The 12,977-nt window shown below is 44.7% G+C and overlaps 1 protein-coding gene across 1 annotated transcript in view; it reads left to right on the forward strand.

Moving 5' to 3' along the window:
- Positions 1-12,977, forward strand: part of FRMPD3 (FERM and PDZ domain containing 3) — a 71,479-nt gene that overhangs the window by 19,526 nt on the left and 38,976 nt on the right. Inside the window, exons 5-7 of the mRNA XM_005902507.2 lie at positions 3,437-3,544; positions 6,680-6,811; positions 8,847-8,966. Of these exons, the coding sequence (XP_005902569.2) occupies positions 3,437-3,544; positions 6,680-6,811; positions 8,847-8,966 (360 nt within the window). The remainder of the gene's footprint in view (positions 1-3,436; positions 3,545-6,679; positions 6,812-8,846; positions 8,967-12,977) is intronic.

A 12,977-nucleotide genomic window follows, 5' to 3' on the forward strand; every position in this document is an offset into this window, starting at 1 on the left:
TCATGTCAGTCTCAGCAGAAGAGGTTGAGGAAAAGCAGGGGCCACAGAGAGGAAAGGGAGCTGTGTGGAGTCCTTGTGTGTCAGCTGAGGTACAAGTCACTAAGGGTACATTTGTGTCCTGAGCCCTGAACACCCAAAGGAAATGAGACCTGAATTTGGAGGGTCTAGGTGGTGCTAGTGGTAAAGAGCCCACCTGCCAGTGCCGGAGACATAAGACAGATGGTTTGATCCCTGGGTTGGGAAGATCTCCTGAAGGATAGGGCATGGCTACACACTCCAGTTTTCTTGCCTGGAGAATCCCATGGACAGAGGATCCTGGCGGGCTACAGTCCATAGGGTCGCAAAGAATCAGACAGGACTGAAGAGACTTAGCACACACAATAGACAGGTGCAGCTTCTCCCATCTCAGTGAAGTGAAAGTTGCTCAGTCATGTCTAACTCTTTGCAACCCTATGGACTATATAGTTCATGGAATTCTCCAGGCCAGAATACTAGAGTGGGTAGCCTTTCCCTTCTCCAGGGGATCTTCCCAACCCAGGGATTGAACCCAGGTCTCCCACATTGCAGGTGGATTCTTTACCAACTGAGCTATCAACATCACAGAAAAACCCACCAAGGCCTGGTCACCCAGTGAAGAATCCTATCCCTCCTCCCCCTTCCATTCTTTCCCCCCTTTTTTCTCCCCTTTCTTCCTCTCCCTCGTGTTCTCCCCTCTACCATGACTCGCCTCTCCATATGTCACATCTAGCCACAGGCAGAAGCAAGCCCCCACTCCAGACCAATCTAGACATAAATGCCGCAGAGTGGCTAGAACCCACCCCAGGTTACTCTGTTGCTCCTGGTCAGGTAAACCAGAGGTGGTGGCAGGCTCTTGTTTGGGAGAGACCGAGACATCAACCTTCCTACCCTAGCTGTGCTCAGGAAATGACCTGATGTCACAACACTCCCCCCCGACCACCGCTGCCACCAGCGTGGACCATAGCAGCCTCCCCATTGTTTAGGTCCAGGGTTGGGGGTGGGGCGGGGTGTCCAGGCCCAGGTGACTCCAGAATCCCTTTCTCTTGTTGTTCCAGACTTTATTAAGCAACAAGAGCAAAAATAAATCCTGTGGGCATTCCTTGCCAACTCTATTTTTAAGCAAAATCAATTAAGTAATTATCTGAGTCCAACCCAGTGTGCTAAATAAAACCTGCCACCACAGAGCGTCATCAGCCTGGGAATCTGGGGCCTCTGGGCTTGGTGGGAGTGAAGCATCTTGGGATCAGGGAGAGAACCAGGGAGTCACTTTTCTAACTTTAGATCCCATCACTCCCCGCTGTGGCTTGACTCCATCAGGAAATGACCTGATGTCACAACAGCACCACCCCCTCCTCTTACCACATCCCGACCCAAGAGGACTTGCTTTATGTTTTTGTACTTGTCCATGACAGTCCCTAGATCTGGACTGTTCTTGTCTGGCCTCTCTGATAGTCCACGCCTGCCATCTCCTTTACAATCAAAATCCAATTCACGCCATCTAGGAGACCTTAACTTATACCTTTTGGTTTGTTTTGGTTTTATTGTTCTCTAGTGGATCATGTGTGTGCCACGTCACTGTAAGAGTGTAAGGCTTGGAGTTCCCTAGTGGTCTAGTGGTTAAGAATCCACTTGCCAGTGCAGGGGTCACAGGTTCAATCCCAGTCAGGGAAGATCCTACATCCCACGGAGCAACTAAGCCCATGCACCACCACTACTGAGCCCATGCTCTGCAACGAGAGAAGCGCCCCTGCTCACCAGCAACTAGAGAAAGGCTGCTTGCAGCAGCAAAAACCCAGCACAGCCATAAATAAATAATGTTTTTAAAAACAGTATAAGGCTAGACCCTGGTCCTCTGCTTTTGCTGTACCCTCATGAGGCTTAGTATAGTGCTGAGTGTGTAGCAGAGGCTCAGAGAATTCAGGACACTGCACGTCTGAGGCAGCTTTTCAGGTCCTCTAGAACTGATGATGTTGGCCCAAGGAAATGGTTGGATTTCCGTAATGAGTCTAATCAAGCAAGCACATATTAAGCACCTCCTGCTCATATGTTCAGCAGCCATTTATTGAGCACCATCTGTGTGCTGGGAACTCTGCTCAATGTCAGGGCCACAAAGATTGAATAGGACATAGTCCCAGTGCTGAGTTAACTGTTTGGTTACAAAAGACACACATTCTTCAAAAAGAGCACTGGGACTTCCCTGGCAGTCTAGTGGTTAAGACTCCATGCTGCCAATGCAGGGGATGTGGTTTCAATCCCTAGTCAGGGAACTAAGATCCCACATGCCACACAGTGTGGCCAAAAGATTAAAAAAAATTTAAAAAAATGAATGCATAAGGAAATACTTAAATATTTAAGAGCACTTAGAGAGGTGTGTGAAGGACAAGGAGGTCTGGCATGCTGTAGTCCATGGGGTGGCAAAGAGTTGGACATGACTTAGCGACTGAACGACAACAACTGATAGGTGTGTATAAGTTGCTAAAAGAACAATGTGGGAACACCAGGTTCAAGTACCTAATGATATTAGACAGGCTTTACAGAATTCATATTTAAGCTGGGTTTTGAAGGATGAGTAGAAGTTTTCCAGGTATCAAAAGAGGGAGGCAGAGGAAACAGTCTTTATTTAATAAAGGTTTATCAAGAGCCTAACATGAACCACTCTATAAATACAGAAATGCCTAAGCCAGGAAAGCTTTAAGGAGTTGTCAGGTGTTCAGAACTGGGCTTTGCAAGTGGTTCTCAATCAGGGTCAGTACTGCCCACTCTCAGAGAGCTTTTGGGAATATCTGGAGGGTGTTTGGGGTCATCCCAATGATTTGGCTTGTTATTGCATTTAGTGTCTCAGAGTCAGAGATGCTAAATGTCCTTTGGGGAGTGAGGCAGTCCTCAAATGATGAGTTGCTAGAGGTATACAGGTATGAAAGAACAGTGTGGGTACCAGGAATGATAAGACATGACTGGAGAAGTAGGCATGGACTAGGTCAGAGAAGACCTAAGATGCTTGGACGGAGGGAGACTGGCAGGGCAAAGGCATGGAAGTGATCTCAATGTGTGAGGGGCCCGGTGGAAAGGAAGGAGGCAGGAGATAGGAGCTGGTGAGTGAGGTGGGCTCCTAAGACCTCCCATCAGCCCTTCAGTGTGTGGTGGTCTCTATTGGCCAAGCCCCCTCTGAGCTGTGGAGCTTTGAGCCACAGTAGACCGTGGGTGTGCTGTGACATCAAATGAAGGGTGAGCTTTGGATATGGCCCATTGTCTTCTTGGAGAATTTGCTTTTGGTCTCTGTGTAATGTTATCTTTGATCAGTTCTTTCTTCTGTCTCTGTCCTTCCATACCTTTGGCTCCCTCTCCTTCACTCACTCCTCTCTCTTCCTTTCTGCTTCCCTCCTCCTTCTAAATGAGCCCCCTTCTTGTCCTTTCACAGAAAATGATGAAGAAAGAAGCTCTCCTCCTCATCCCCAATGTCCTGAAGGTTTTCTTAGAAAATGGGCAGATCAAGTCATTCACGTTTGATGGCCGGACTACTGTTAAGGTACCTACAAAATCTCCTCTCGCGGGTCGGTACTGTACTCTCTGGAGCACACACAGCCGCTGGTCTCAGAGTTCCTCTGAGTCTGCACAGGGCTGCTCACTGCCAGAGCAAGGTGCTCTTGGTCTTTGACCTCCTGCTCCTGGAAGTACCTGGTTGTAAAAACGTACAGTTGTTGGATGACTGTGGTGGGGGGAAAGTTGCCTGCCCAACTGTGTGCTAGTGATTGTAAATGTGTGTGTGTGTGCATTCATGTACATGTGCATGCATGTGGGTAGGCATGCATGTGTGCACACATCTGTTAACAAACTGCTTTGTGTCATGTTACCTTGCATCCTTCATGACTTGTAGGAGCTAAGGAGTGTGATGATCATTAAACCATTTATAAAGCAAAAGTGATTTGTATTGCTACAATAACACCTATGCAAGTTTACACACAGAAATCAACAAATGATCTCTCAGGAGATTAGCTTAGCCATGCCTTGCTTTTTAAATAACAGCCAGCTCTTAAGCACTGAACCAAGATTGAAAAAAGTCCACCAACAGTCCCTTTGGCTATTCCTTTCACAAGAAGAGCAACTAAAGAGCTCTGATTCTTAACAACTCAGCCAGGCATTTGGAGAGAAGGCAATGGCACCCCACTCCAGTACTCTTGCCTGGAAAATCCCATGGGCGGAGGAGCCTGGTAGGCTGCAGTCCATGGGGTCGCTAAGAGTCAGACACGACCGAGTGACTTCACTTTCCCTTTTCACTTTTATGCATTGGAGAAGGAAATGGCAACCCACTCCAGTGTTCTTGCCTGGAGAATCCCAGGGACGGGGGAGCCTGGTGGGCTGCAGTCTATGGGGTCGCACAGAGTTGGACATGACTGAAGCGACTTAGCAGCAGCAGCAGCAGCAGCAGCGAAGTTGTAGCGATTCCCTTAGTCCTGAGGATGAGAAGTATGTACCATTAACCACCTGGATCTACTCTGCTCTGGGACAGAAATATCTGTTCCTGCTCCTTCTGGATTCTCTCCAGAAAGAGAATGCCATCCTCAGAGTGAATGTTTCCATGCAGTTAATGCTTCCCAGAGCCTGGCAGGCTGCAGTCCACGGAGTCACAAGAGTCGGATACGACTTAGTGACTGAACAACAAGACTGCCAGGCAGCTACAGCACCTGCCCAGAAAACCCACTTGGCCCAGGGCTCTCCTGGGGTACCCCTGCTGAGACCAATACAACCCTGCACTAAAGCAAGCTGTGGGCCAGGAAACTTTCCCTAAGAGGAGTTACCAGGTGTTCAGAATTGACTTTGCCAGCGATTCTCAGCCTGGGTCAGCGTTGCCCCCTCCCAGGTAGTTTTTGGGAATGTCTGAGTGTATGTGGGGTCATCCCCATGGTTTGGCGTGCTACTGGCATTTAGTGTCTCAGGGTCAGAGATGCCAAGTGTCCCACAAGAAATGGAATAGTCCCCAAATGATGAAGAATTGTCCTGTCCAAAGCGCTAGTAGCAGCCAAGTTGCAAAACTCTAGGCTTTATTTAACCTGTGTTGGTTGAACCAAGAGTTTCTTTGGAAGGCTTAGGCCTGGGTGGATTCCCCAGGGAACCTAGGACTAAAACACACTCCCAAAGCTGTCCTGAGGTGGTCTCTTGACTGTTGAAGGCTTCCGTCTATGGGACAGACATTAAAACTAAGCCACCCATTGATGTCCAAGTGCCCTCCCAAGTCCAAGTCCAAGAAGTGGGTATGGGTGTGTCAGAATCTTCCTGTGTGTTACATCATGGACTGGTATGGCCATGTTGATCTGTTCCCACACTGGAGCATTTACCACTCTCTTTTGCCTGAGTAGCTTCTCTAAGCATTCTCTCCCCTCACAATGTCACCACCATTGGTGCTTCCAGGTAGCCCCAGCTTTCCAAAACAATGGCAGCCCCTGGTTGGTGACCATACCCTGACTTCAGGGTGCACTGGCTGCTTCATTGGAACTTGGACAGGTTGCCCAGCCACTTGTCCTGGAGAGGTACCTGGGTGAATTGACAGCCTGGCACGGGGGCCATTACACTTGTAATACAATTTGGCAATCACCAGCTTGGCCACCCACAGTCCCACTGCAGTTGAAAGGCAAAGACAACCTCATTTGTCTGTGCCAGCACTCCAGCAACACTGGGGCCTCTGTGACTACTTGCATAATACAAAGAGATACTCTCAAGTACCCGCCAGTTTCCAGCCTGGCATTTGAATAGCAAATCGGCTTTCAGTGTTCACTGAGGGGCTTGTTTGGCAACCCTGGCTAGAAGGGAGCTTTGCATTCCCAAGTCTGCTTCTCTCTGGCCCTTGGAGGCTTGAGCCACGCTGACTCTAAAACACACGTGTTAGAGGTCGGTGTATGCCAAAGTCACAGCAGGTAGATGGGAAGTCTCAGAACTGACATGTGGGCAGCCCCCACAGATCTGTTCCAGACACCCTAATATTAAAAGGCAGGCAGCAGAGCAGACGGAGCTTGGAAGTCATCAGATTCCTGACTGTACATAGAACATGTGATGTTGTTCCTCTGCATGGACACATTTTTCAAGTTGGTAAATTGATCATCTCTAAAAGCCAGTGACAAAGATGAATATTTTGCCAGTAACTGCAAGTCATTCAATTTAGATTATGAATCCAGAAATCATGTACCTTTGAAATCATGTAATTGTGGCCTTGGCTTTTGTTGATTCCTAAGTAAAGAGTTGCTGGACAAACCAGAGGGAACATCCTCATTTACGTGAGAAGCTGAGGGAAGAACCCACACCACACATGGCACTAAGGACAGGCTCAGGAGATCATTGGTTGAATGGAGAGGGGGGAGGGGGAGGAAGGGCCATGACCTTCTTTTGCCATCTACATGGACCAACCAAGTTTAGGAAGACCTCCCTTCACCCCTTCTGTGTTCTCCAGGGCCTAGGCCTCTGAACAACACTCCTAGGTCACTCTCCTCGTCCTGGAGCCCTGTGCCTGGGCCACCCTGAAGGCCAGTGGCTCTGTCTGACCCACTTTCCCACCCTCAGCCTTCTCCCCAGGACTCTCTTGATGTTCAGTCCCCTTCTGCCATGTTGGGTACAGAAAGTATCTTAGAGCTGGAAGGGATCTCTCTCTCTCAAGGCTCCTTTGTCTTTATAGGATGTGATGGTGACATTACAGGACCGGCTTTCCCTGAGGTACATTGAGCACTTTGCTCTTGTCCTTGAGTATGCCGGACCAGAACAGAACCAAAAGTTCCTGCTTCTCCAGGACAAGCAGCCCCTGGCTTATGTAAGTAATTCCTCTGTCACAGCTTCATACCTTTGCAAGTGGCCTCTAGTAGACAAGAGGCCACCAGGCAATCTCTTACTGGAAAATTCATCATGACTTGCTCAGCCAGCTCCTAGAAGTCCCAGTTCTCAATCAAGATCTGTCCCAACCACCCACAGAGGCCTTTAAAAATGTCCCTTGAGGGACTTTCCTGGAAGTCTGGTGGTTAAGACTTTACCTTCCAATATAGGGGGTGTGGGTTTGATCCCTGGTCAGGGAGCTAAGATCCCACATGCCTCATGACCAAAAAAAAAAAATTAAAAACAGAACATAATAGAAGCAACATTGTAACAAATTCAATAGAGACTTTAAAAATGGTCCATATCCCAAAAAAGTTTTAAAGAAAATGCCTCTTGGGAATTCCCTGGTGGTCCAGTGGTTAGGACTCCCTATGTTTTCCATGCTGAGGGCCCACGTTCAATCCCTGCTTGGGGAACTAAGATCCCACAAGCCACTCAGCTCAGCCAAAATAAATAAATAAATTCTTTAAAATGTCTCTTGTAACCTAAAAAAGGCATGACGGTTGTTAGTCTTGGTGGTCACTAGTTAGGGAAGGCATGGAGTGGCAATTCATTGTGTGGAAGGCTGAGTTGAAGAGCAGTGTCAACTCCACCATCTCATGGAGTCCCTGCCTGCTAGACGTTTCTGCCTCTGAGAGGACACTCAACCTTCAGATTAGCGCTGTAATATGGAGGAGTCGGCGAGTGGAGTCTAGTGAAACCCCCGAGGCTGACACGTGGACTGAGGAGGGGCTGAGTGAAGCCAAGAATGGACAGTGTGTCACCCGTGTCACCCATGTGACAGCCATGTCAGGTTCCACAGTGGAGTAGGGGGAAGTGTCTTATCTTCCCCGCCTATGGAAAAAAGCCAGTGAAATCCAGGATTGCTGGATAACGTTTCACTAATGGTGATTCACCACGAAGAGGAAGACAGGCAACCAGGGCCAATCAGTATTCCCAGGCAGTGCAGACTTCCCTGGCGGTCCAGTGGTTAAGAGTCTGTTCTCCCAATGCAGAGGGACACAGGTTTGGTCCTTGGTCAGGGAACTAAGATCCCACATGCCACATGGCATGGCCAAAGAAAGAAAGAATCTCTCATTTGCTTTAAAAAAAAGAATATTCTCAGAGAGGGAGAGAAGGAGTTGGAGAGGGACGGCCAGAAAGAAATGTCTAAAGGAAGCAAAGCAAAAGCTGAAATGAGACACACCAAAATGAAAGGATTTAAGAGAGAGGAATTCTTCAAGGGTAGTTCTCAGCCAAATGTAGTCCAGAGACTTAGGTTCCCATCTATGAAGGAAAAAAGGTGGATGGCCTGCCTGGATGGAGGCCTAATCACCTCCCTGCCCATCAGGGGAGCTTATGGATCCAACTGATCTCTTGTTCCAAATGGGATTTTTAAGCATTTTTATTACGGATTCATGTTGATGTATGGCAAAACCAATACAATATTGTAAAGTAATTAGCCTCCAAATAAAATAAATAAATTTATAATTTAAAAAATCTCAAACATACACCAAAGTAGAAGGAATTGGATAATGAACCCTCATTACCCATCCCAGCTTCAGCAGTTACTGGCATATTGCTGGCTTGTTTCAGCTACACCTCCAAATAGGATTTTAACTCTTTGATTTCGTTGCTCATCAGCAACTTCCTCTGCCAGAGGCTGAGCCCCTCTGCAAGGCAAAGGCCCCACAGCAAGAAGAGTCAGAGAAGTTGCCGGGAGCTCTTTCTTCCTACCTTGTGTCCTGGGCCTTGGGTTGTTGATAAAGACCAAGTCATGGATCAGTGGTTTGAAAAATTCTAATCACTTTGGGTCAGAAGAGCAAAAAAGACTCGGCTCCTCATCACTTTCCCCGAGGGTAATTGGAATCAGCCAGGCAGAAGACAGAGTAGGAAATAGCACCTAGCTCTGTTCGGGGGGCCCTGAGCAGACTCCTGCCACCCCAGCCATTGATTCCTGATCTCTTTTCCTCCCACCTCTCACTTCCGGGATTCAGGTAGTGCAGCGGACACACTATCATGGAATGAAATGCCTCTTCCGGATAAGCTTCTTTCCCAAAGACCCCGTGGAGCTGCTGCGTCGGGATCCTGCTGCTTTCGAGTACCTGTACATCCAGGTAGAGTCTGGTTTTGGGGTACACAGACAAACAGACCAATGGACAAACAAGCAGGCAGGCTGCTCTGCTGTCACAATGAAGTTGCTATGTAAATTTTTCCAACCTTCAGGTAGCTCTTTCCTTTTTGGCTACCATGGTAGGGCATGGTCAAGTTAGTTGGCCTGGCAACTTGGGCTGTCTGGGGCGCCAGTCTGTTTGTCTGTTTGTCTAGACAGATCCCATCAACATTCAGGAGGAAGCAACCCTGGTAACTCTGGCATCTTCGCAGGATACCCTGGTTTAACAAGTGCATTTGGGTACCAGGAGGTTCCACTCCTCAGTTCTAAGCTCCAGTAAGGAGACAGTTCCCAAATCAGTTCATCCAGAAACATTTGCCAAGCACTTACTCTGGGCCAGGCCCTGTGCTAGGTGCTGGCAATCACAATGATCAAAGAACTGTCGCAGATTGCTAGAGCTCAGACAGATATGTGCACAAATAAATACAAGACAGTGTGACAGGCACTATGAGGATGGCAGGCTACAATGTCAGTAGGGGTGCTCAGGAAGCAATTTGCCAACTCTTCCTGGGTGAGGCATAGTGAAGGCTTCACAGTGGAAGGGATAGATGCGTGTTCTTAGCCTTGAAGGATGAGTGAATGTTTGCTGGGCGCAGAGATGGATGTTTGGTTCAGATATTTTGGAATTTGGTGACAAGACCTTGTCCACCTTGCCTTTCCCCTTTATGATGATGTGTTCAGCTATATTCCTTTTATACTGAAGATAGTTTTAGTGAGGTCTAATTGACACATAGCAAACTGCACATATTTAAAATGACAATTTGGTAAGTTTTGACATATGTTTATATCCTTGAAGCCATCACCGCAATCAAGATATTAAACACATCCAACACCCCCAAAAGTCTCCTCAGTCTCCTTTGTAATTCGTACCCCTATCCCCAGGCAGCCACTGACATGCTTTCTGTCACTGTAGATTAGTTTGCATTTTCTAGATTTTATAGGAACGAAATCATACAGTATAAACACTTATTTTGATCTTGCTTCTTTCACTCAGCATGATTTTGAGGCCCACTCATGTTGTTATGTGTATCAGTAATTCATTCCTTTTTATTGTTGAGTACTGTTCTATGGTATGGATATACAAAAATTTGTTTACCAGTCCACCTGCTGATGGATATTTGGGTTGTCTGGTTTTGGCTACTACAAATAAAGGTTCTATGAACATTCATATACAAGTCTTTGTATGATATATGCTTTCTTTTCTCTTGGGTAAATACCTAAGAATGGAATGACCTGATCATATGGTAGATCTATCTTTCCTTAATTTCTTGAAGAAATTCCAATACTGTTTTCCAAGGTGGCTGTGCCATTTTACATTCACACCAGCCATGTGCTAGAGTCCCAGTTTCTCTACACCCTCATCAGCACTTGGCAGTATTTTTAAATTTCCATCATTCTAATAGGGTATAGAAGTATCTCATTCTGGTTTTCATTTGCATTTCCCTAATGACTAATGATGTTGAACACCTTTTCATGTGCCTCTTTGTCATCATGCATCATTTTTGGTGAAGTATCTGTTCAAATCTTTTGCCCACTTTTTAAGTTGGGGTTGTTTGTTTACTTATTAGGAAGTTTTGAGAGTTATTTGTGTATTCTAGATACAAGTTGTTTATTGGATGTGTTATTTGCAATTATTTCATCCCAATCTCTAAACAGTGTCTTTCACAGAGCAGAAGTTTGAATTCTGATGAAGTCCAATTTGTCAATTTGTTTTATGGATTGTGCTTATGGTGTCATATTTAAGAAATCTTTGCCGAGCCCAAGTTCACAAAGATTTTGCTATTGTTTTTTTCTAAAAGCATTATCATTTTAGGCTCTGCATTTAGATCTGTGATCCATTTTGAGGTAACTTTAGTATGTGGTACAAAGTATTGATCAGATTTCTTTCTTTTTTCCATATGGATATCCAGTTGTTCCAGACCATTTATTTTTTTTTTTTTTTTCTTATGCAGGGATAATTCACACTTTAATTTGAAGTTGATCTGCTCCAGAGCAGACCTGTAGACCCTGCCACCTACACATCTGCTGAGTCTCCTGTCCTTCTTACAGCCCATCTCTTCCTTGTCTCCCATCTGTCTCTTTTTTTTTTTTTTTTTTTTATAAGGGTTTTCTTTTTATTTTTTTTTTTTTTTTTTTTTTAGATGAGCTCACACTTTATTGGTTGCATCAACAATAAATCCAATAGTATGTCTAGAAGTGGAAAACCATTTCCATTCTCAGAAAATGCACAACATGTCTAAGATTTTAGGGTTCTTTGCAACAATTCCATGCCCTATTCCTCCCACACTGGGTCCTCAAGCTGAAAGTACAAGTTCGGGAAATGGTACCCATAGAGTTTCTACTCTCTTATTTTCATTTTTTTTTTTTTTTTTTATGTCTATCACAGGGCTACCATTAGGATTAAATAAGACAAAGTATGTGAAATTGCCCTGCATATCACCTGCTCAATATGGGATTTCAGTGGTGATTTTTTTTTTTTTTTATTGCCGTACCTCATTTTACTGTGCTTTGCTTTAGTGAGCTTTATAGATACATGTTGTTTTTTTTTCCTTGTTAATTTTCTGTTTAGTTGATCTATCCATAAGTGTGAGTGGGGTATTAAAGTCTCCCACTATTATTGTGTTATTGTTAATTTCTCCTTTCATACTTGTTAGGATTTGTCTTACATACTGCGGTGCTCCCATGTTGGGTGGATATATATTTATAATTGTTATATCTTCTTCTTGGATTGATCCTTTGATCATTATGTAGTGACCTTCTTTGTCTCTTTTCACAGCCTTTGTTTTAAAGTCTAATTTATCTGATCTGAGTATTGTGACTCCTGCTTTCTTTTGGTCCCAATTTGCATGGAAAATCTTTTTCCAGCCCTTCACTTTCAGTCTGTATGTGTCCCCTGTTTTGAGGTGGGTCTCTTGTAGACAACATATGTAGGGTCTTGTTTTTGTATCCATTCAGCCAGTCTTTGTCTTTTGGTTGGGGCATTCAACCCATTTACGTTTAAGGTAATTACTAATAAGTATGATCCCGTTGCCATTTACTTTATTGTTTTGGATTGAGTTTATACACCATTTTTGTGTTTCCTGTCTAGAGAATATCCTTTAGTATTTGTTGGAGAGCTGGTTTGGTGGTGCAAAATTCTCTCAGCTTTGCTTGTCTGAAAAGCTTTTGATTTCTCCTTCATACTTGAATGAGATCCTTGCTGCATACAATAATCTGGGCTGTAGGTTATTTTCTTTCATCATTTAAGTATGTCTTGCCATTCCCTCCTGGCTTGAAGAGTTTCTATTGAAAGATCAGCTGTTATCCTTATGGGAATTCCTTGTGTGTTATTTGTTGTTTTTCCCTTGCTGCTTTTAATATTTGTTCTTTGTGTTTGATCTTTGTTAATTTGATTAATATGTGTCTTGGGGTGTTTCTCCTTGGGTTTATCCTGTTTGGGACTCTCTGGGTTTCTTGGACTTGGTGATTATTTCCTTCCCCATTTTAGGAAGTTTTCAACTATTATCTCCTCAAGTATTTTCTCATGGTCTTTCTTTTTGTCTTCTTCTTCTGGAACCCTATGATTTGAATGTTGTAGCGTTTAATATTGTCCTGGAGGTCTCTGAGATTGTCCTCATTTCTTTTAATTCGTTTTCTTTTATCCTCTCTGATTCATTTATTTCTACCATTCTATCTTCTAATTCACTAATCCTATCTTCTGCCTCTGTTATTCTACTATTTGTTGGCTCCAGAGTGTTTTTAATTTCATTTATTGCATTATTCATTATATATTGACTCTTTTTTTATTTCTTCTAGGTCCTTGTTAAACTTTTCTTGCATCTTCTCAATCCTTGTCTCAGGCTATTTATCTGTGATTCCATTTTAATTTCAAGATTTTGGATCAATTTCACTATCATTATTTGGAATTCTTTATCAAGTAGATTCCCTATCTCTTCCTCTTTTGTTTGGTTTTGGT

This window comes from Bos mutus, chromosome X (assembly GCF_027580195.1).
Source record: "Bos mutus isolate GX-2022 chromosome X, NWIPB_WYAK_1.1, whole genome shotgun sequence".
NCBI lineage: Eukaryota > Metazoa > Chordata > Mammalia > Artiodactyla > Bovidae > Bos > Bos mutus.